Source organism: Triturus cristatus, chromosome 10, assembly GCF_964204655.1.
Source record: "Triturus cristatus chromosome 10, aTriCri1.1, whole genome shotgun sequence".
NCBI classification, from domain to species: domain Eukaryota; kingdom Metazoa; phylum Chordata; class Amphibia; order Caudata; family Salamandridae; genus Triturus; species Triturus cristatus.
The window spans coordinates 329,679,955-329,700,261 of record NC_140593.1 but is presented as its reverse complement, the minus strand read 5'-3'; the positions used below and the strand labels follow the sequence as shown (position 1 = coordinate 329,700,261).

General features: G+C 48.8%; 1 protein-coding gene across 1 annotated transcript in view; it reads right to left on the bottom strand.

Annotated features, from left to right (window-relative positions):
* The window catches only part of NUP42 (nucleoporin 42), a 277,634-nt gene that overhangs the window by 230,261 nt on the left and 27,066 nt on the right, over positions 1-20,307 (bottom strand). The window contains exon 2 of the mRNA XM_085631527.1: positions 14,000-14,270. Within this exon, the coding sequence (XP_085487653.1) occupies positions 14,000-14,270 (271 nt within the window). The remainder of the gene's footprint in view (positions 1-13,999; positions 14,271-20,307) is intronic.

The following is a 20,307-nucleotide window of genomic DNA, read 5'->3' as shown; positions in this document are numbered from 1 at the left end:
GCTTCACTCCCTGCCATTTTCGCTAGACCACTCTTCTGACGAAGTACGAATCTCCCCTCTCTTCTTGCTGCCCAGTCTGAGGATCTATGGGCGTGTGACTGCCAGGGACGGTTGGGCTCCACTGTTGGTTAGCGGTTTGCTTTCTTGCTGCTGCTGCTTTCTTGCTGCGTTTGTGGTCTGAGTTCTAACTACTCCTTTGACTGGCTTCCTCCTGGACCTCCTCCTGCGTCCCGGTGTCCACTTGCACCTATGTGGATTGGTGCGTCCCCCAGTCGACGTTAGGACTCGCACTGTGCCTGACCTGCTTCTTGGTGCTCCTGGCTTGATTGCCTAGGCTTATGGCCCAGTCTAGATCTTGTGGTTACCTGGGCGCTGCCGTCTCCTGCTGTCACCTGCTTAAGTATGTGCGGGTAGGGATCTCATTGCAAGGCCCATTGCCCTTACGAGGTTTCCACTTACGCTTTTTCCCGGTGTCTCACTCTGCCCCTTCTGCGTCTCTCTCCCTTTGCCTCTTTCCTCCCGCACCTCCTTGTCTTTCTCCACCCAAAGCACACAGTGGAGTTTATTTTCCTGACCCTCAGCTCTGGCTCTCCTCTGCTCCTCCTTTGGTTTTTATTTCAAACCGGGGGCTTTATCGGGGGTCTGTTGCGGGGTGCTTGGGGGCGCTTGAGACTTGTTTTTTTTTTTGGTTTGTTGCACCGTTATTTTGCCGTTATGCAAAGCACCAGCGGTCCTCTCCTGTGTTCTCCTGTGGTATTCTCTCCTCTCTTGAACCCTGGTCTGCTGCTCTCACTCCTCACCTCCTCCTGCTCCGTGTAAGATACTGGGATTTCTGCGTGGCTCCCCCAGTGACTCTGCGCAAATTGCACACCACGCACGCCGTTATTTCTTTCACCCGCTCCGCTCGCTGTGAATTTCTTGAACCCTCTCAGCACGCCTCTCTGTACTCACAATGCTCTTTGCCTGGAGCGGGTGCTTGGTTCAGTATCCTGCTCCACTCAGCTGATAGATGGATGGACGCCTCTGTCTTCTCAGTCACGATGGTCCGGTCAGTCCTGCCTCTCCCTTAAGATGGCGGCGTTGTTTACCGCGTGGCCCTGGAGTCTGGCTGAGTTTCGGTTTCGCTTACATGTTAGGTGTCCGCCATTCCCTCTTGTTCCCCCGTATTAAACTTATCCGCGATGGCGGTGCGGTGCCTCCTTCCCACGGCTGAACAGTGAGCGCCTGATTATACCCTAGAAGTGGAAGCGCAGAGACTGGTACCGACTTAGGGGTCTGCTCCGCTGCTTTTCGTTGTGGGTTCGTTGTGTGGCCGGTTATTCGGGCGGTGGTGATTGACCTGAAGGGCGTCGATATGGGAGCACACTGGGGTAGCCCTCTTGCTGCACGAACGGCCCCCAACTGCGACCTGCTGCCATCGCGGGTGCTCGTGGGGGAATGTTGGTCCGCGAGTGCTTCATCACCTGGTGCATTGGCCCTGGCAAAGTACAATACTGCTACCCCTGGGACTTCCTTGTTACAGACACAAGCCTGAGCACGTCAAGAACCCGCATTGGCTCCTTACGAGTACGCTCCGGCCTACCCGATGGTACCTCGGGAGAGCTGGCGGCCCTTAAGGACATCTGGCCTTAATACTAGATCATTGCCTAGTTGGATCGCTTGGATTATGCTGGAGGGGGGAGTGACCTGGTGAGCCCGACAAACTGCTGGATGTGGGACCAATAGCACCTTGTTGGGTGTCGACAGAGCACTGGTTGGTGTTAATGAGAAGAGTGTAACGCTGCAAGTGCAGAGTGCCCCGCCTGCAATAGAATTTCTGGTTCACGACTACAATATGGGGAAGCCCAGAGGGAAGCTTCAGACGACCCCGCCAGATCCAGAAGGCACGGTTCACGAGGAGAAACAGCCGACTTCACCTGCGGATCCTGGGGATGCAGGGGTACAACAACAATTGGCCCGTATACTCCAGGCTAATACCGATACAAGGAAGGCCCTACATCAGGACATTGCAACAGTGTCGGTGGGACTGGGGCTGCTGCGGGCCGAGCACGCCAAGCTGGCGGACAGAGTGGAACAAGGCGAAACCTCCCTGGTGACGCCGGAGCCAGCACAGAAGACCATTCCTGACCAGGTAGGAGACGTTTCCCGCAGGCTTTTGGTGCTAGACAAAAGGGTTGAAGACGCCGAAGGGAGAAATAGGAGGAACAACATCTGTGTTTTGGGTCTTCCGGAAGGAATGGAGGGGTCCAACATGGTCCAATACCTGGAGGACTGGCTCCGTGACACGGTGGCGCCAGAGGGGCTGATGCAGTTTTACACACTGGAAAGGGATCATCGAGTTCCGGCCCGACTGTTGGCTCCGGGTCGTCCTCCGCGCCCAGTGGTGGCCAGGCTTCTTCCTTATAAGGATAGGGACCACTTTTGCAGCTAGCGCGCACAGCTGGACCATATACGGTGGACAACAGCAAGGTTTCCATCTTTCCGGATTATACGCTGGAGGTACAATGTCGCCGTGCGTCTTTCCTGGATGTCAAAAGGGCTCTTCGTGATGAGGAGCTTCAGTATTCACTGAGGTTTCCGGCTCGACTGAGGATTATCCTGGATGGTACAACGCACTTTTGTGACGATCCGTCGGAGGCGTGAGACTGGCTGTAAATGTATAAGACATGCAGGAAACCGGATGGGGCCACTGGGACTAATACACCCCTGAAGAGTTTGCTGCAGCGTTGCCGGAGGCCGCGGCGGCGTTCTGCCACATCAACGGCATCTAGCGCTTCTCAGAGGGAGAAAAGGAAGCGCTACGCGCGGGGTCGGAATTGGTCCAGGAACCTGCAAAGGGATCGGGAACTAGCACAGATACGGATGGTTCAGCTCCAGGCACTGATACGGACGAGACCCAGGCTAGTGAACTGCAGTTGCCGCATGTCACACAAACATCTGCTGATGATATTGTTTGATGATGATATTTATATTTCATTGCTTTATTTCCCTTGCGGGCTGTTGGGCGAGCCATGTGCCTTTTGTTATTGATATATGTCTTTGGGCTCTATTATGACACTGCTTGTGGGCTGAGACCGGGTGGGGGTTGGGTGCTAGTGTTGATGCGACACCTTCCGGAGATGGAAGCGGATTGCACACTGTGGGGCATAGGCGGGGTTTTTTCTTTGCACTTTCATTGTTGGTACCTGACAGACTGCAGCCACTCTTCCCCACTGTTCCTCTGCAGTCACTTGAGGGAAGTCTGTTTAGAGTAGTTTGGATGGGGGCTAGTTTTTTGGTGCGTGTCCTGGGGCACGGTTGTTTCTTTTTCAGTAAGGGAATGTTACAGGGTATATGGCGTAACCTTTTAGAATCAGCTGTGTGGAGTCACTGCGGATCGCTACAATGGGTTCGTTATCTGATTTTAAATGCTTATCTTGGAACGTCAGGGGTATGCATACAATGACACGGAGGCATAATATACATGCATACTTAAGTCCGTGGGGGGGGGGGGGGGGGGGGGTCCAACTGGCTTATCTTCAGGACACACATATTGCACCAAAAGAAGATATGGCATTACAGTGTAGATGGAGAGGCCAGATATTTTGTACAACTTACTCAGCCTTTGCGCGAGGGATCCTGGTATGGGTTAGAGCGGGAGTTCCTTTTCAACCAACTCACCAACTGAAAGATCCAGAGGGTCGTTATACATTGGATGTGGGGCGGTTAAATGGTAGGGATGTAGTACTGGGCAGCATATACACACCAAATACAGATCAATCAGCCTTTTTTTGTAGTGGTCTGGGAAATTTGCTCTTTTCTTAACCGGGTCAGTGTTGGTGGGGGTGGGGGCAGAGATATCAATTCTGTTACAGATGCCCTGATGGATAGATCGCATCCTCCCCCTCCCAGATGCCCCTACTCATGCTCTTTCCAAGATTAGGCTGGCATGGCAACATAGTTGGGGACTGATAGACACCTGGAGGGCACATCACCCGACCACCCGGAATAATTCGTTCTTTTCTGCCTTGCATGACCTCCATATTCGGCTAGATGCAATGCTTTGCTCTCCTGACATACATGCGGTAGTACAGTACAGCGAATACCTCACTAGAACGATATCTGACCATAACCCTTTATTACTACGTGTGATTTTATTGCCCGGTCGCCCTAAATTTCCGACTTGACGTTTAAACCCAAAATTGCTGGAAGACCGTGCATTCCGCGGGGAGGTGGAGACTGGTATTATTGATTATTTTCAAAATAACACTGGTACTGCCTCATCGCTGATGGGGGAATGGGACGCCTTCAAGAGTGTAATACGGGGAGTTGCATAGCGTATAATCTGGGGGTACGTAGAGTGCTAGGTATGAACTGGCTCGGGGAGCCTACTTGCTGCACTTAGCACTTGTAACGGCTATTCAAGCGCATTGAAAAATGGGACTCAGCGAACCGCCCACCTCCATGGTTTGTCAGTATGTAGTCTTGGCTGCTGGCACAATCAAGGCAGTTACCTGCTTATATCGTAGAATGACCAGCAAGCGATTGTCCCCACTAGTAGCGCTCCGGCGGCGATGGGAAGTAGATCTAGGTGACAAAATTCCTGAGAAGGCATGGGTGGGACTGGTGGAACGTGCATGGAAAAGCACTAGGAATGCGCGCTTCCAGCTAGTCCATTTCTTTATTCTTCATTGCGCATACCTTACGCCAAAAAAAAAATATATATTTAATGTGACCTCAGCAATGTGCCCGCGCTGTGATTTGGTAGGAGCGGATTTATGCCATATGCTGTGGAATTGTCCTCAACTTAGTGCATTTTGGATGGAGGTGGTCGCTCTTTTACGTACTATTACGGACAGGGACATCAAATCCACTATAGGTCTTTGCTTGCTGCACTGGTTCCCCCATACCTCTAGAAATAAGATAACAAGTAAGTTTATAGACTTGGGACTTCTGCTAGCAAAGAGAGAAATAACAGCCCACTGGAAAGCCAAGAAGGGGCCTAGTTTTCAGAGGTGGCGTACTGAATTTATTAAATAGGCGGAATGCGAGGGACTTACGAGGCTGCAGTTGGCAACCCGCGCTACCAGCGATAAGGCGTTGGAGCTGGCAAGGGCTTGGGAGGGGCGAGTACAATCACTGAAGACGCCGCACACCGACTCTGACCAAGACTCAAGCGCGTCAGGGTTGGAGACTCCACCTCGAGAGATTGCACCTCCTTAAGAGAACGGCTACAACCCTTTCATTCATGTAACTACTTCGGACACCATAATGTGGCTTGCTGGTCTACTGTGTTATGCACACCTACTGTTGACACAGCTATGATTTGTTATTATTGTTATTTACAAATATTTGTTACGCCATTGGGGAGGGGGAAGGGATAAGCGGAAGGAACAGGGATTGCATTTGTGCTCTTTGTTTAATGATGAGTAATTAGTTGCAGTTGTACGGCAATGGTGGAGAGGATTATCTACAGAGAATTGGGCTGAGGTTATGACGTTTTAAATGTTACCGACTATTATGGACTGCCTTTTCTAGTATTTCTACTGTATAATTGGATGTCGGAGATGTTCTACAGAAAGCGATTTCCCTTAGTACCATGTTGCTGACTGTACAACTGCCATTGGATGACGAAATGCGCTTGTCTTGTTTGGAAAAAATCAATACAAATATATAAACAAGCATTTAAAATGCAATAGGTCTTGCCCTAATTTAAGTTAAAGCAATTCTGTTTGTAATTAGGTTGCTTTTTAGCTTAGCTTTTATTAGTGTTTTTCAAACTTTCATGTACATAACATGCATATATGTATATGTATGCATGCATTTAGAGTAAGGGGGTAGTGGGTAAATAGGGTAGTAGAGGGGTAGTAGAGTAGTGGTGGGGTAGTAGAGGGGTAGTAGGGTAGCGGGGTGGTAGTAGAGGGGTAGTAGTGGGGTAGTAGAGGGGTAGTACAGGGGTGGGGTAGAGGAGTAGTACAGGGGTGGGGTAGAGGCGTATTAGAGAGTAGTAGTGGGGTAGAGAGTGAGTAGTAGAGAGTGAGTAGTATGCCAATGCCAAGTTACACCGCGCGCGTTTCAACAAAATAAATACAAAGTCATCAAACTACGACAAGCTTCATACAGGAAACGGCATTCCCATTGCTATAACACCAAAATGAGGCAAGCTGCGTACTTCCAAACTCTTCAAACCCCGGCAAGCTGCGTACTAAAAGCAGCCTTTTTAACAACAAAAACACACAAAAATGCGCACCAAGTTACACGGCGCGCGTATCAACAAAATAAATACAAACTCAGTGTAAGCGGCATTTTTAAGAAACGTGCCGGGTAAGAATAAATAACCATTTTCGTTGCTAGGACACCTTCCACGCCATACAGGAAACAGCATTTTCGTTGCTAGGACACCGAAATGCAAAAATGGCGTCGGGCTGTCCACAGTCCCTACGGACACGTGCATGCTGTCTGCTATGGACAAATGGCAAGAGCAGCCATGTTTGTCCATACAAGCCCTCGGCGGAATCCATTCCAAAAAGGTACTCTCAATAGCGAGTGCAGCGCACGCGCTGCTTTCGCTAGGCAAGACCTAAAAAAATAAATAAATGGGTAGTGGATAGTTCTATCTACAGTTGCTTGTGTTTATGAGATGCGGAGTCATAGAATGAAGGATACCACAGCAGTAATTTATAGGTGGAAACCATCTTGGTTGCATGGTCAGCGGTGTGTGCCTGGGGGGATGAAAAGACAGTTCTAAGAGGTATTATTGTAAGGAGGGATATTTTCTTCTTTACGAGCCAGGACACGGGTGCAGCTGCAATGAAGATGTTCATACTGTGATGAACCCCCACCCGTAATCAGGGCAAAAGGTATGCAGAGATATGTAGGTGACCATACACAATGTGGTTAGTGTGCTAAACACAAATACACAAGCAAAACGAAAATGCTCTCCTTTAATGTCAGGGGCTTACATGGCTGCACTAAGCGGTACAAAGTGAACTTTTTTCTTAGAGGATACATGGTGGACCTAGCCTTCTAATAAGAGGCTCATTTAAATGATGCGGAAAGTGAGAAATTGGGTGAGAAATAGAGGGGGGGGAGGCAGCTTTAATCCTGCACGTATTCCACATATGCCAGGTGTACAGTCCCAGCACCACACCCATCGTGCAGCATTAGAAGGCAGATAGCTATTAGTCTATTAGACGGCATAGAAATCTGTTTGACAAATGTGTATTCACCTATTGTGGATGATAGAGACTTTGTTTGAAAGCAAATAGAGGTTCTTACATCATATTTAGGCATCCCATTTTTTGGGCAAGAGAACTTAATTGTGTCCTGGACATAGAGATGGACAGGATGCCTTTGAAACCCCAAGCACAACCTGGAATGGTTGAGAGCTGCCAGAAGTAATGGGTTATTTTTTTTACCATTTGCACATGGAACGTATAGTAGGCTGAACAGGTTACTAGTTAAGCGAGCACTGGGGATGCAGGTGCAGGAGACGATACACCTAGGAAGATTCCTATCAGATCATCCTTTTATACTGGTGACAAATGAGATGTAGCCACGGTGTTCTGTCAATTCCCATGAAGCATCTTAATCCGGAGGTCCTATGTGTCACTGCGTTTGGAGCAGATGTAGCAACAATGTTAGTAGTTTGTATAAAACATAACGTAGGGCCCCAAAAGCAAATGAGAGGGAGGCACTTAAAGTGGAGCTACAAGTGCGGGGAAGAATCAGTAAGGTTGTAGGCACAAAATGTTAACTGTAAAGGGACTTAAGACACAAAGATAAACACCTCACCTGTTTGCAAAGGCATGGAGCAGTTGCCACGCAGAGTGATAGGGAATCACTTGCAGAAAGGCTGAGGATAGGCGATATCTGGGTGCAATGACAAATTAGCACTACAAGACCACAGACAAAAATTACATAAGGAGGCGGACAAACCAGGGACACATGTTGTGTGTGAGAATGCTCAAGAGAGACCCCTACTCCTATGATACTGGCACTGGAGAGAAGGGATAGATTCATGGGGACCACACAGGGGCAAATAAATAATGGAGGATGGGGATATCTGTACGACTTAAATAAAAAATATTACAGGGCGAGAAATACATACAATTTTTTGGCTGGGAGAGATATTTCATAGCTTAGTGTTGAACAGGCATTAAAACTAGAGGGAGAAATGTCAAAAGAGGAATTAAGGGAAGCCATATTGGGAATGCCTCGAAAAAAAGCATTAGGAACTGATAGGATTCCTTTGGAATTTTATCGAACCGCTGCAGACGTACTGCTCGATTGTCTATTGGAAGTCTACCAGGAGTCTAGAGACCTTATGTAGACTGTCACAGTCTATGCGAGAAACAGTAATAGTAATGCTGCCATAACCAGGTAGGAATTGATAGAACCCTTGGTCATACAGACCACTATCCATGATGAATGTGGATGCTAAGATGTTGTCCAACTCTTTTGCTACTAGATTGCAAAAAGTGATGAGCTTATTGGTCCACGAGGACCAATGTGGTTTTGCCAGCCAGGAATACCCTCATGAACACCCAGCGCCTAACAAATGGTATACACAAGGTGCAATGATTAGATATTGTAGCAGTATTAGTAGCCTTAGATATGGAAAAGGTATTGGATACCTTGCATACATGAGAGCAGTGCTCTGGAAAATGGGGTTTGGACCCAACTTACTAGGGTGGATCTCCCTGCTATACTTGGATCCCACAGAAAGGGTTCGATCGGGGGCTACATTTCAGACAGCTGGGATGGAGAGAGGGAGCAGACAGTGGTATCCCCATGGTTGTTCGCATTAGCAGTGGAAACACTGGCTATCCACTTGCGAAGTGTACTGGGGTAAGTCAGTAAGAAATATTGTCCTTGTAGTTTCTTTATATGCAGAGAATTTGCAGCCCCTACTCTTGTTCTCATGGTTGTTGGACGAGTTAGTCATTTGGAAATGCATCAGGCCTAAACATCAATAAGAGTAAATCATTACTGTTCCACTAGCATAGTGAAGTAGACGTCCATTTTAAAGGCTCCCCTGATCAGATATGAGATGGGAGTTGGACAGGTTTAGATATCTTGAAATTCAATTGGCACACAAGCCAGAGAAACAATTTGCTTACAATATGGATAAATTGACAGCCAAATTGTCTCCCTGATATGGGCAAGTAAAAGAAGCAGCGTGGGACTAAAGTTTTTAAAACCAAATACTGAAGAAGGTGGGCTGGGGTTCCCCGATCTCAAATTATTAATATGGCTCCAACATGCTGCTAAATGGAGTTCTGTGGAAAACAACTAGGAAAAAAAGAGTTTTAGTGTAAGTGACAGGGACGGACAATATGTAGATGTGTCTAATGGCTGGAACTAAGCAGAGCAAACCATGCCCTGACTCGAACGCTCTATTTGAGCAGTTCCGCGTACAAGTATCGGAGATATAACAGGTGAGGTGGGCAGTCTAGCAAAACCACCCACAGTAGGGATTTTAGTACAGACCCTAGGGCAGCATAATTGGACGCTTGCAGAGCCACAACTTGAGCCTAGTTCGGAATCGACTATAGGAGTATACCCCCCCTACCGGGTTACTCTCTCGTCATTGTGACACCCCTATACACTTTTACCAGAGGACTTTAACTGCAACTGTCCGTTGCCTCCCGGGTCACAACAGGTCCCATGCATACTCGACCGACTAGGACTCCGCCAATACCATGACCACCCCAGAATGTTTTTGTAAACTGGGAACAGTTGTTCAAGAGAAGTTTAATGTAGATCCAGGCCAGTTCTTACAGGATGCCAAGCTGTCACAAACAGTCAGGGATAAATGGCCATTTTAAGGTCTCGCCTGACCCACCGCTTGCGCTAGTCTGGCAAGACTTTAAGTAAGGGCTTCAAAAAATGCTACCACCGGCTACAGCTTGCAGTGCATGTGCGCGGGCTTGAGCAGAGGCGCCATATGGCATTCCTCATGCTCATTAAGCACATCGCTCGCCGCGCGCTTGATCGCGATCACTTTTGCATCGCGCGCGCATCACTCCCTTTATACGCTCTCTTGTTTTTTAAAGTAGTTAATTACTCCTGCTTTGGCTTGCTCCAGGCTCAGCTCTCGAGCTTCCGAGCTTTATTTCTCTCTCCTTGCTGAGGCGCACCATGGCTGTTAACAGTGCTAGTCGTTAAAGAAGCTTCCTCCAATAAAAGGGTCGCCGCTCGTCTCCGTTGGGGAATGCTGGTAAAAACTCACGGTCCCGTGGGGCCGGATGCAGCTAAGTGACTGTAATTACCAGCAACGCTCCATCTGTTCACACCTGTGTTCCGGTATTCATCTTTCTCTGCAACGTTACCAGCTAAAGAATGTTATGCAAAATAATTAGGCTCACGCTGGTATTACATTCATCTGTGCAAAAAGTTGCAGTTGTGTGGAAAGGACGCTACAAGTACCCCGTTACCGCGATGTCCGGGAGCGGGGATCCTGTCCCCCGCGCTCGGTCGATTAACGTCCCGGTCACACAGGACACCCTCTCTTTCTCGTTCCCTGCAGGTACCGCCTCCTGGACTGGGTGAACCGGAAACACTCGCCAGTCATCCCGGACGCAGAAACTGGACGACCTCGATCGACCCGGAAGCACCCGACCCTGACCCCGGAAGGGACCCGCCAGACAACAACCCGGAAGGTAGAAAAGGCCCCGAGAACGATGGAGAGGCGTTCGGAGCAACCGACTCGTGGCAGGAGACAACGGAGAGCGACGAACCCCCGACTGAGAGCGGCATAGCCCGGCTGGTCCGAAGCAAGGAAGAGGACGAGGACGTCTGGACGGAAGACTGGTGGCATCCTCAGGAGGAGGCTGGAGAGCGGCCGCAACTCGGATGAGAGTTGCGGCGGGGCACGTGAGTACACGTCACCTTTCTCCGTGGCCCTCTTGTAAATATAGAACTGTACATAGCATAGGAGACACGCGCACTAAGACACTGTATACTTATCCCCCTTTTCACGAGCACTGTATAAATTCCGATCACTACCCAACACCTTGCACCTCTATCCCCTCCCCTCTCTTACTTACCTCTTCCCTCGCCCCTGTCCGTCCCGCCCTCACTACCCTCCTTCGTAAACCCTCACTCTCGGGTGTCGGTGGAAGTATTCTGACGGTGTCGCTCGGATTAAAAGCCCTTACGCTTCTCTCCCTTTTCAAGCCTCCGTGGAGCTCCAGTACCATTCCGAGGAGACCGTAGGAGAAAAAGGAGAAGCAAGAATCAACCTCGGCTCCACCACGCCGACCCGGGTCACCAGCCAAGTCAACCGTCCCTTCCTCCATTCTGACGTTGTATATCTGTTCAGCTGTTGATTAAAGCAGAGACATTGCTCACTATATTCGGCCTCCCTGCCTGTTATTCCGGTCCGCCCTACCCACAAGACCACAAGTTGGGATCCTCATCTCGTTTCTTCTACCTCAGCAAGATGTTTTCTCGTCCTCTTTGCCCGTTTCTCCTCTGTTTGCCTCTGTTTGTCTGACCTGTCCTGCTCACGATTCTCTCTCTCATTTCAATTCTCTTTCATGCATTTATTATTGTTGTCTGCTATTTGACTTTTTTCTCTGCCTTTGTAGCGGTCTTTCTCGTTCTGTCTTTCCCTTGTCTGTCTCGATCTCTCGCTCTCACTCTGCTGCACTCCTCTTTCTTTGAGCATCGCCTGTCCCCCCCTCATAAAGTTAGTAGTAAAAATAGATTTGCAGACCAGCCAGCAGGCTTTCAGTCACAGCCTTTGGTTTATGTTGTAATTAGACTGGAAATTGTCGTGTTCGTGTTTTAGACATGGTCTGCCATGAAACAGCAATACTAAGGGGGTAAGGCTGGTGACAGGGTTAGAGTTTAACATATTTGGCTCGAAACAGGAGAAGCTTTGGTTTTTCAGTTACTAGTATTGTATTTTACCTTCCATCGTGCAGTTAATGGTGCATTTCTTTCTACTAGTCACTCTGAATTATTCGTCGGCTCTAGTCACCTGACCTGGGTGAAAGGGCTGCACGTGCTCTTCTCCTGGACTCACTCATGCATCATATCTTACTTTTGTTGGGAACCAAAGTCCCCTGTGCCTGTTCCCCCACCCTACTTCCACAACTCTCACCAAGGACCCAGCGCTCTGAAGAGCTGCAAGCATTGGCATAGCCAATAGGTCTCGCCTTTGGGACCTTATAAGTGTTTAGCCATGCAATAGTTGATGTTGTTGCACCAAGGATATTGTGCTGCATAACTAAATACTTATAAGGTCCCAAAAGCGAGACCTATTGGCTATGCCAATGCTGGTTTTCCTTTAGCTCCGGAGGAGATCAATACTTGGGGCTGGGGGCAGGGGGGGGGGGGGGGGGTTGTATTCCTAGATGGATATGGGTCACCCAGGCAATAGCTCTCAAGCCTTAAGAAGAAGTGCTTAAAAAAAAGACAGGATCCCAATGGTCCTAAAAGCAAAACCAAAATGGAAAGAGGACTCACAAGAGCCCGTTAAACAATGACTGGAGTATATGTGCACCCAGGGTAGACAGCTATCCAGTAATGCTAAATTAAAGCTGGCGTATTTCTCTGTATGAAATCACTCTTATCTTACGCATGCTAAACTGCACCCTATTTAACCAATCAAACAGGACATATGTCCTAGATGCAAAATGGTACGTGGTGGATTTCTGTACATTACTTGGACTTGTACGGAGGTGGAATCTTAGAGGGAGGAAGTTAAGCAAGTGAGAGCAGCATACTGATTAAGCATTGACTGTTGGGAGCCTTCCCCAAAAACTAAGAAAGGGAACTGGCACTTCTCCTTTTGGCTACCAACAGCCCCAATGAAGAGAAGTGCCATCTGTTGTCGAATAATGGTGCATTCGATCGGAATTGGACCAGAGATATGGTTGAAAGGGCATTGGTGGAAGAATGTGAGGAGAGGATGGAGGAGAGCTGTATGTTATGGGCTGAAATGGTGGCCTCCGCGGCAGCAGAACCTGCCTCTGGGTGTACAGAAACAAGACAGCAGACCTGAAGGTTATGAGTGTCTGACAGGTGAGAATAAAAGCCTTCAGTAAATACCTGGATGTATATTTGAGACTGATTGAGAAGGAGGCCGCTTGATATATGTAGATCCTTTCGTACCATAAAAGCACAAGACACACAGAACGTATCGGAAGGACATATTGTCAATTGTATTGGCCCTGCTATGTATGTATATATTGCTCAGACGCATGTTGTGGTTGCAAGCTTTGTACCAGGTTACTGGCTCAATATATGTTGCAGACGTGTTTTGCACGTCTACGTTTGTATTCAGAAAAAATTAATATTTCAACAAAAAATTTAAAGGCATCCCTAATAAGCATAAGCAGCCTAAATGCATTCAAAGTTGCAAGAAGAGAAATATTAAGTATACAGATCCTGAATTAAACAATTTCGCCAGCGGCATTAGGGGGCCAGTATGCAAAACTAAGTCTACCAGAGCATAACATCTGTCACAGGAAAAATTAAGTGATAGGCCCAATTCAGCCTCCAATTAACCCCTTCCTGGCCTGGGGCCAGAGGCCAGGTCTGCAAAATGCCTTTATGTTGCAGATGTCTCAGCGCCTTGTACAAAAGCTATGACAGATGTGCTGATGTTTGACATCTGAGATCAGAAGAATCAAAGCGGTGAATCCACCCACTAGTATCTCCGCGCTAGACTTCCCATGTTGAGAAATGGCTCTCTCGAACATTTGTGTGACATAATGGGGACGGCAGCTTGTACAGATAGCTGTAGCAATTCCAATGCCAGCAGTCTGAAAGCAAGTAAAAAAATAAAAAATAAATGTAAAACACACACAGCAATAATATTTTAATACAGATTCACAAAACTGTTTTACAAACTAGAGGAAATATTAAGGATAATTGAAAATAATTAGATCTTAATGGTCAGTGCAAGGCTAACTGTCTTCACGTTCATAGTTATCACAACATTGATAAAAGTGGGTGTTGGATGAGCACGCTTACTCTTAATATAAAGACATAATAGTTTACTTACATAAAATCTGCCTCCTCTGCTTTTTGGCTGTCACCATCTTGGACAGAGCTTAAAGCAGAAAATTTGTTCTGAGAGAAACTGAAATCAGAGGCACTGGAGTTCGAAAAATTTTTGCTTCTGCTTTCTTGTGTTCCAAAACCAGAGTTTGATCCAAAAGAAGACTTCCCACTTTCTCTGTTGTTTCCTGAAGATGACCATTTGTATACGTTTGATGACTGAACGCCACTGTTGTACCGAACTTGCGGTGCATTCCAGCCTCCTCTGTTACTCCCTTTAAACAAAAACAGACATTTTGACTAGAGAAAAAAAACACTTTTCAGAAAACAAAGCACCCAGATCTTTCTCAAGATGGTTAAATTTAAGACATGCTTTATAAAAACGACAAAATAGGTTTCTATGCTGAGCCTGTTCCATCATATGATGCTGAAACAGCACTACCTTGTCAATAGAAGCAAAATTCAAAGCTAATCAGCGAGGCCAAAGCGACCACAAAAGAACAGTTCCAGCAAACAAGGAAATGCCGCAACTCCCCCACCCCCTCCTGCGAGCCGCAGTGTAAATTTTCTTAACAAGTGAGAAACAAAAGCATGGCGGCTCACCTGGGCTGAAGCGAAGATATGTTGAGTGAGCAAGCAGAGTCTACCCATTTAATGACTACCATGCACAAAGCCCAATGCCCCTCTATTTACATGCAACATGAATATAGCTATGATACGAGATCTAAGCACATTTGCGCAGTGCAGAGACTTTTTTTAATAAATCAAAAACCTAGAATAATGTAAGTAAAGAGACATATGTAGAAAACAAGTAGACATAGCAAGGCGGGCCACAAGGAAGAAAGGTAGCTACAAGACTAGCAGTGCAAGAGTCACCGTAGTCACTTGCTGGGACTAGCTCCACACTTAGTTTAAGGTTCTAAACCACATGGTTCATATCCAAGAGTGGTAGTGCAGAACGAAAACAGAACAAAGCAAAATCTGTTCATTAGATCAAGCAATGCATAGTGCTTCCAAAAAGGGTAGCCCAAGTACCTGTTCTGCACCTTACATCAAATGAAACATGCCCTCTATACCACTATGGCCATATGCACAAGAATGCTTTTAAAGCGGGGATATCCCTGACTGAACCACATTAGAAAACACAGGAGATGACCACTGTATTATAGAGGCTATGAAAAACTATTTGCTGGGAGAAAGGCCCAAAAAAAAAAAAAGTGGCAAAAAGGATACGAGTATCTCAAAGGTTTGATGCAACCCAAACAAAAATAGACATTTGAAACAGCAGATTTGTTTCAGCCTCAAAAAAAAGTGATTTGAAAACCTGTAAAAATTAAATGTACTTTCCTGGTATAGATATACAACTCCAACAATGTTTTTGTTAAAATGGAATAAGACATTCAAAGAATGAAATGGAAACAGTTTCTGCTCCTTCAGAACAAAGCATTTCCGTCACAATAATCCTTCTAGAAACTGCAATGAGAAAGAAGTCTTCCATGTCAACAGTTGGTCATTAGATTAAAGGGCTAAAAAGATTTGTGTGTCAGAAGCCAGAGTGCAACAATTAAATCTCAAACATATGGGCTATAGGTAAGGAAGTACGTCACTAAATACACCAACAAAAATGTTCTAAAGAAAAAAATTAAGTTTCCTCTATACCGGTGCCAATAGTAGCAAAATGAATCTGCAATGCTCCATCTGGATGTCACACTTAAACGGGGCAGTTATTTCCAGCATGGATTCAATAGAAGTCTTTCTAATCATTGGTAATACTTTAACAGCATCTAAGCACAGGAGAAAAAGCCCCTCAAGGTAATCTGCTACGAACCAGGATATCAAGATCAGCAACTTAAGAAACACACCTGATGCATTGCACTTAGCATTCATATAGCTCTCTGCAACGGCTGGTCCTCAACAGATGTGCATTCCTTCTGCGGTCTGATGCAAAGCTGCTTAGTTTATGTGACCTACTTGGGAAGCTTTGGGTGCTGTGTGTGAGGGCCAGAGGGATGCTTTAGTCTTGTCACTACCGACTGGTAGCTGCCCCTCTTTATTGCAGCTCATTGGTTTGGCTGTGGCTCTATCGGAAGATTGCACAGACCGAAAGGGGGTCTATCTTAACGTTCTCAATGCTCCTCAGAGCTGGCAGAGGCAAGTGGAGTGGTTACAATGACAAAGCTGAGGTAGAAGTGCAATAGATGGTTATCAAGGGCAGAAAAGCGGAGGCCAGACTTCAATAAAAGAAAAAGAGTATGTGCTGGTTCCCACACCCTATTAATAGACCCACAGTCAGTCTAGTGAACATGCTACCCCCCCCATGCAGCAGGTTTCAAAGCTCCAGGAAGTGTGAGGAGGGATGTGAGCAGGTGGGGGAGACCTTACCCATTTAAACAACATTTGCCGCAGCATGGACGCCAACTGTTGCCCGCACACTTGTCTACCATTTCGCTGTACAGGCAGCCTAGCCAAACAGCAGCATGCGCTACGTTCTGCAGAGAGCAGCAGTCCTTTTATTCCCTTTGAGGTTTGTGGAAACAGAACAAGAGTTGCCAAGATACTGCCAGGCAAAGGATCACAGTAATCTTTACATTCATGCACCTTTGCGGAAATCAGAGGAGGACTTGTTCTGCTGGCTCCAGCTTTTCTGTAAGTGAATGTGGAGCGGGCAGAGTGGGAGGCTGCAAAAAGTACCAGTCCCCTAAACTAAGACCAGTAAGGCCCACTGGCAAACACTACTGGCCGTGTGAGAAAAGGAGAAAGAAGAGGAGTATGTATGTGTGTAAGCTTGTAGAGAGGGTCAAAGTGACGCATAAAAGTTATAAGCCCATCAGGTCTTTAAGAACTGTCAACAGGTATACGTATAAAAGATTGCTAAAGCTTCGGTGAACAAATAAAAGTGCTTATCAAGTCCAATAATGGAGACCAGGTGCGTCAAGAGTGCAATCAGTTAAGAGACTAGTAGATTTCTCTAGAAGCTGGCATGTTGCTGCCAAAGGAAGATGATTCTGCCCGGTCTCATCAATACTGCCAAGGACCAGCCAGACCCACACTGCCCTCGGCTCCCTCCACAAAATTCATGCATCACCAAATTCTTTTCTCTCCGTCACTGCACCTGCAAGACAATGGGCAACTGTGTAACTAACGTTTATATATGGTAAGAGCTGTAAATACAAAAGAGTTGGCCTAACCTGTTTAAAGTTAAGCATATTCAAGATAGGGTGACTAGGGAGGAGCCTAGCGCGCAACCAAGATGGCCGCGTAGGTGCGAGGCTCCCGGGGACCTCTGCAACCTCCTACGACTATCCTGAATTAATCCTGTCTCGGACGAGGGGAATGTGTTGGTGAGCCTGAGCGGAGGTGGCACCCGTTTCCCGTTGTCAAATCGGACCTCGGACACCGGAGTAAGCACCGTTTGAAGTCTGCGGCCTTCTCCTCGCCTGACCCCGGATTTGCGCGGAGGGGTGACCCAGTGACAAATTGAACAACAGCGGCGGGCCGGGCCTGGCGAGTCGCGTACCCCGCACTTTCGCTTTCGCTTTCGCACCCCCTTGCTGTCTCTGCAGGGTTGGGTCGCGGGGCTCTTTGTGCTGGTGTGGTCTCGCTGGGAGACTCGGCCTGCCCGCCGGCTGTGACCCATCCCGCCGATCTGGGGTGGCCCCCCCCCCCCGAAGATTGTGGCCCTGATTGCTTGCCCTTCACGACGTGGCTGGTGAGACCGGGGGACTGGTGGCCATGGCCACGAAACAAGATGGAGATCGAGCAAAGACCAAGTAGACCCGGCGTGGCACCACCCCTCAGGCCAACAGTATGGACCGCTACACCCTCCAGAAGGGATCTCCCGGCGGACCGCACAAATCCGCTGAGGGCCCTCCTGATGCTCCGGACCTCCCCATGGATCTGACTCTACGGGATGTCATGGGCGCCATCGCCGAGATGAAGGCCTCGGTGGGCCAGCGGTTCGACACACTGGCACAGCAGATCGACTCGGTCCTCGTGGATGTTGGCCTGGTGAGGGCCGATCTTTCCAAGACCAATGACCGAGTTGATTCTTTGGCCCACACCGCATCGGGCCTTACCACTGAGGTGGCGGTACTACAGGCAGAGGTGCGCCGGCTTGGTCAGGCGACCGCGCTTATGAGTCGGCGCCTGGAGGACTCCGAGAGTCGGGCCCGGAGGAACAACATCCGCATCATCGGGGTGCCCGAGGGACGGGAGGAAGCGGCGGCGGACCTGTTTGTGGAGGACTTGATCGCTACCCATCTCCAGCCACGGGGGCTGAGTAAATTCTTCGCTGTGGAGCGGGCCCAGAGGGTTCCCGGGGGAAGGTCGAAGGTCGGGGCCCCTCCACGGCCTCTCATTGCCCGGATCTTCAACTTTCGGGACAGAGACGCTATCCTGCAAGCATCCAGACTGCATGGGCCGGTTAAACTTGACAATATGGAGGTGAATTTTTACCCCGATTTCACCCCAGCGGTCCAGAAGCAGAGACTGAGCTTCCAAGGCGTCAAGCGCCGTCTTCGGGACCTGAACCTTAAATACGCTATGCTTTTCCCGGCCAAGCTGCGAGTGGAGGTAGAGGGTCGTACGCACTTTTTTGACCGTCCTGAAGCGGCCGGAGACTGGCTGGACACTCTGTCTGGGGATCGTGATCCTGGGGGCGGGGGGGGGGCAGCGGGGGCAGACTGCACTCAGGATCGGGATTGAAGGGGTAATATTGGACTCCGCTCTGGGCAAAACTGATGCAACGCTCGATTAAGCGTCTGTTTGTATAATTTCCCCTCCTATGGAGGCTGTGTGGGGTCTACTGGGGGTTCTCCTTCCTCCTCTAGGGGGTTTAGCTAATCTTTACTGTATATATGGGGCGACAGGCACACTGCACGTTGGGGGGGCTGTTCGGGCTCATGCAGGGGTGCAGGGAGGGGGGAGTTTTGTTGGGATGGGTGGGCAGGGATGGGGGGGGGGGGTGTTGTTCGTTTTTACCACAAGGCAAAATTATCATTGTATTAGCTTAATAGTGCTCTCGGGGGGACAAATGGTGGCCTCTGTTTATGATGGGGGGTAGGGAATTAACTCTGTTGTCCTGGAACGTGAATGGACTGGGGGACAGGATAAAACGAGGGGTAGTCCTGCAGTTTTTGAAGCGAATTTCGCCCGATGTAGTTTTTCTGCAGGAGACACACCTCATTGGCAATTCCTTCTGCGCCATGAATCGGCGTGGCTATCGCCTGGTGGCCCATTCGGGCTTCACGTCTGGCTCAAGGGGTGTGGGCATCATGGTTAAGAACTCGCTCCCGTTAGAGATTGATGAGGTGCTCCATGACGACAGGGGACGTTATGCGGTCTTGGTGGGAAGGATGGAGGGCAAAGTGGTTGTATTTGTGTCAGTGTACGTCCCGCCGGGGCTGCAGTCGACTACCTTTGCGGACCTGGGGCGCCTCCTCCTTGGCCTTCCGGGGGGATTCTGGTGGTGGGGGGGGGGGGGATTTTAATGCGGTGGTTTCCGGGACTGTGGATCGTCACCCCCCTAGGGACCTCCCCCGGGCCCAAGCGTGGCTTTCTGGTCTATTGGACACTTTGGGGTTGGTGGATTGCTGGCGTTTAAAACATCCCACGCAGCTACAGTATACCTTCCATTCGGGGGCCCATGGTAGTCTCTCACGACTAGATTATGTCCTGGTCCCGGCGGCCTATGTTGGGAGGGTGGGAGAGGTGCGCCATTTGGCACGGGGTATCTCGGACCATTCCCCGCTCCTGTTACACCTGGATCTCTTTCCGAGGGGTGAGGGTAGGGTGGTCCCGATCAATCCCTGGTACCTGCGCGACCCCACCATTCGTGCTGAATTGATTAAATCCCTCCAGCGCTATTTTGACGAGAATGTGGGGTCCGTGCCTTCGGCTGTCTCACTGTGAGAGGCATTCAAGACAGTACTACGAGGAGAGGCTCTGTCCCTTACTGCCCACACCCGGAGGCGCGAGCGGGAGGAGGTGACCCGGGTGGAGGCTGAGATAGCCGAGCTGGAGGGTAATTTAGAATGTGGGGTGACGGATGCCGTATTACATGTTCTTCAACTCAAGCAAGCGGCCTATAGGGCCCTCGTCGCGGAGGCAGCCAGGGGCCTCAGTAGAGAGCAACAGGGGAGACTGTATGATGTGGGTGGTAAGGCTGGTAAATTGATTGCGTGGCTGGACAAAAAGGAGAGAGCGAGTCGTGTAGTCCCGCTGCTTGAGAAAACGGACGGTGTGTGTGTTACTGAGCCGGAAGAAATTGTCTCCTGCTTCGCTGATTATTTCCGTGGGGTGTATTCCCCGGTG